General features: G+C 36.0%; 1 protein-coding gene across 1 annotated transcript; it reads left to right on the forward strand.

Annotated features, from left to right (window-relative positions):
* The first annotated feature begins 39 nt into the window (after positions 1–39).
* On the forward strand, positions 40–1,307 carry LOC144477917 (defensin-2-like). The gene is made up of 2 exons (XM_078195643.1): positions 40–130; positions 817–1,307. Exons 1-2 carry the CDS (start codon positions 40–42, stop codon positions 1,173–1,175), a joined length of 450 nt encoding a protein of 149 aa, XP_078051769.1. The 3' UTR covers positions 1,176–1,307.
* Positions 1,308–1,655: the final 348 nt, after the last annotated feature.

Raw genomic sequence — 1,655 nt, forward strand, 5'->3', positions numbered from 1 at the left:
TCGAAAGCACTCTCAAGAACAAGTAGAATTTCATTAACGATGAAGTTGTCGGCTGTCTGCATCTTCGCCATCGTCGCACTCGCATCGGCGGCAAGCATTCCGCAATACGATGGGCCAACGTACGAATTGAGTGAGTAGTTCAATTATATTACTATGCTTGTAAAATTGTTTCGTAAGGAACAATAAAAATTGTATTTCTAGTAAAGGAATGTCTTATTTGTTAATCTGAGAATAGCCGAAATTAATCCGACTTGTATCGTGTCTGAACACATCTTAATTAGGCGAATTTCAACTATTCTCTCAAGTTACAATTCTAAAAGCAAGGTGTCAATTTTTGAAAATTAAATTGTCTTTGTTACGGGTTTAGTTTTCTTTGGTTGCGATGTGCCTTCAATTGCCAAATCTTGATTCTTTCTATTCCTTTATTTCGCTTGGGTAATCAAAAGTATACGGATATTTTTCAAACTAGATTAAACAACATGAAGTTGTATAATACGATGATAGACCGAGGTTCTATTAAACCGTGATTAAAATTATATTATTTTAATAATAAATCTCGTTTTTTAAATTAATAGAATTTTATTATTTTTAAAAATTATTCATTATATCTATTGTCCTACTTTGCATAGTTTATTAGCTTGCTGAAAATATTTAATATTTAGCAAGGGGTTAATGTGGTACAATTTTTATATCGTATATACATCCAGGAAACAATGAAAACTGTATAATTAAGTACAATACGCTATGGTGTAATAAGGATGATAATCGCATAAATGCAAAATTGATATTCTAATAACTAAAATTCTTTGTTTTCAGAGCGTATAACTGAGCGCGATGCTTATCCCGAAGGCTATCCTGGGGCCGATCCAGAAGGGTATCCGGCAGCCGATCCAGAAGGCTATCCTGCAGCCTATGCTAATGCTGTTGGTAATGCTGCAGCCGAACCTGATCCATATGCTGTAGCAAATGCTCTAGCAAATGCTGCATCCGATGCTGCTGGTCAACTCGACTCCAACGGCGTCGCACTTGCTGACGATGATTACAACCGGCCGCGTAGATTTACTTGCAATGTCCTCCGGTGGTTCAACGTCGGAAATGCGGCTTGCTCTATGAGATGCCGGGTTCAAAGACGAAAGGGTGGTAGATGTCAAAACGGCGTCTGTATCTGTCGATAAGACACACGTTTTACCACACCTGGCTGTCCTCGACTTTGTCGCATTTACTCGACCACATGTTTGATTGCTTTTCTTTCCATTTTATTAAAAAAAAGACAATTTACTGATATTGTAATTCAATAAACGATGTGTACTTCAGTTTTTGGTGTCTTCTTTAATTTACATCCAACACGTATCCCTTGTATTTATTAATCTTTCCAATGCGTAGTCCGTACGACGTATGAGCGAGAGTTACATTGTTTAATTTGTGGTATAATATGAATATAATGTATATATAAATTTGATATGAATGTAACAAGCTAGAACAATAAATCACATTCATTACTGTAAATCTGTAAAGAGCTCAATTTTGTTTTGGAAACACTTTTGCCCTGCTTATTCGGTTGGATCTTCCAAATCGAAGATCTTTCTTTCCAGGAAACTTTGCAATTATACGCAAAGTTTTAAATTGTAATCGCATTGTATCACGTCTGACCATGA

This window comes from Augochlora pura, unplaced genomic scaffold, assembly GCF_028453695.1.
Source record: "Augochlora pura isolate Apur16 unplaced genomic scaffold, APUR_v2.2.1 APUR_unplaced_5227, whole genome shotgun sequence".
Classification (NCBI taxonomy): domain Eukaryota; kingdom Metazoa; phylum Arthropoda; class Insecta; order Hymenoptera; family Halictidae; genus Augochlora; species Augochlora pura.

What these genes read in the sequence shown, in the direction of transcription:
- LOC144477917 (XM_078195643.1), top strand. Translation starts at nt 40, where the DNA reads ATGAAGTTGTCGGCTGTCTGCATCTTCGCCATCGTCGCACTCGCATCG. An exon ending in TGGGCCAACGTACGAATTGA is followed by an intron (nt 131 to 816) that starts GTGAGTAGTTCA and finishes CTTTGTTTTCAG; the next exon opens with AGCGTATAACTGAGCGCGAT.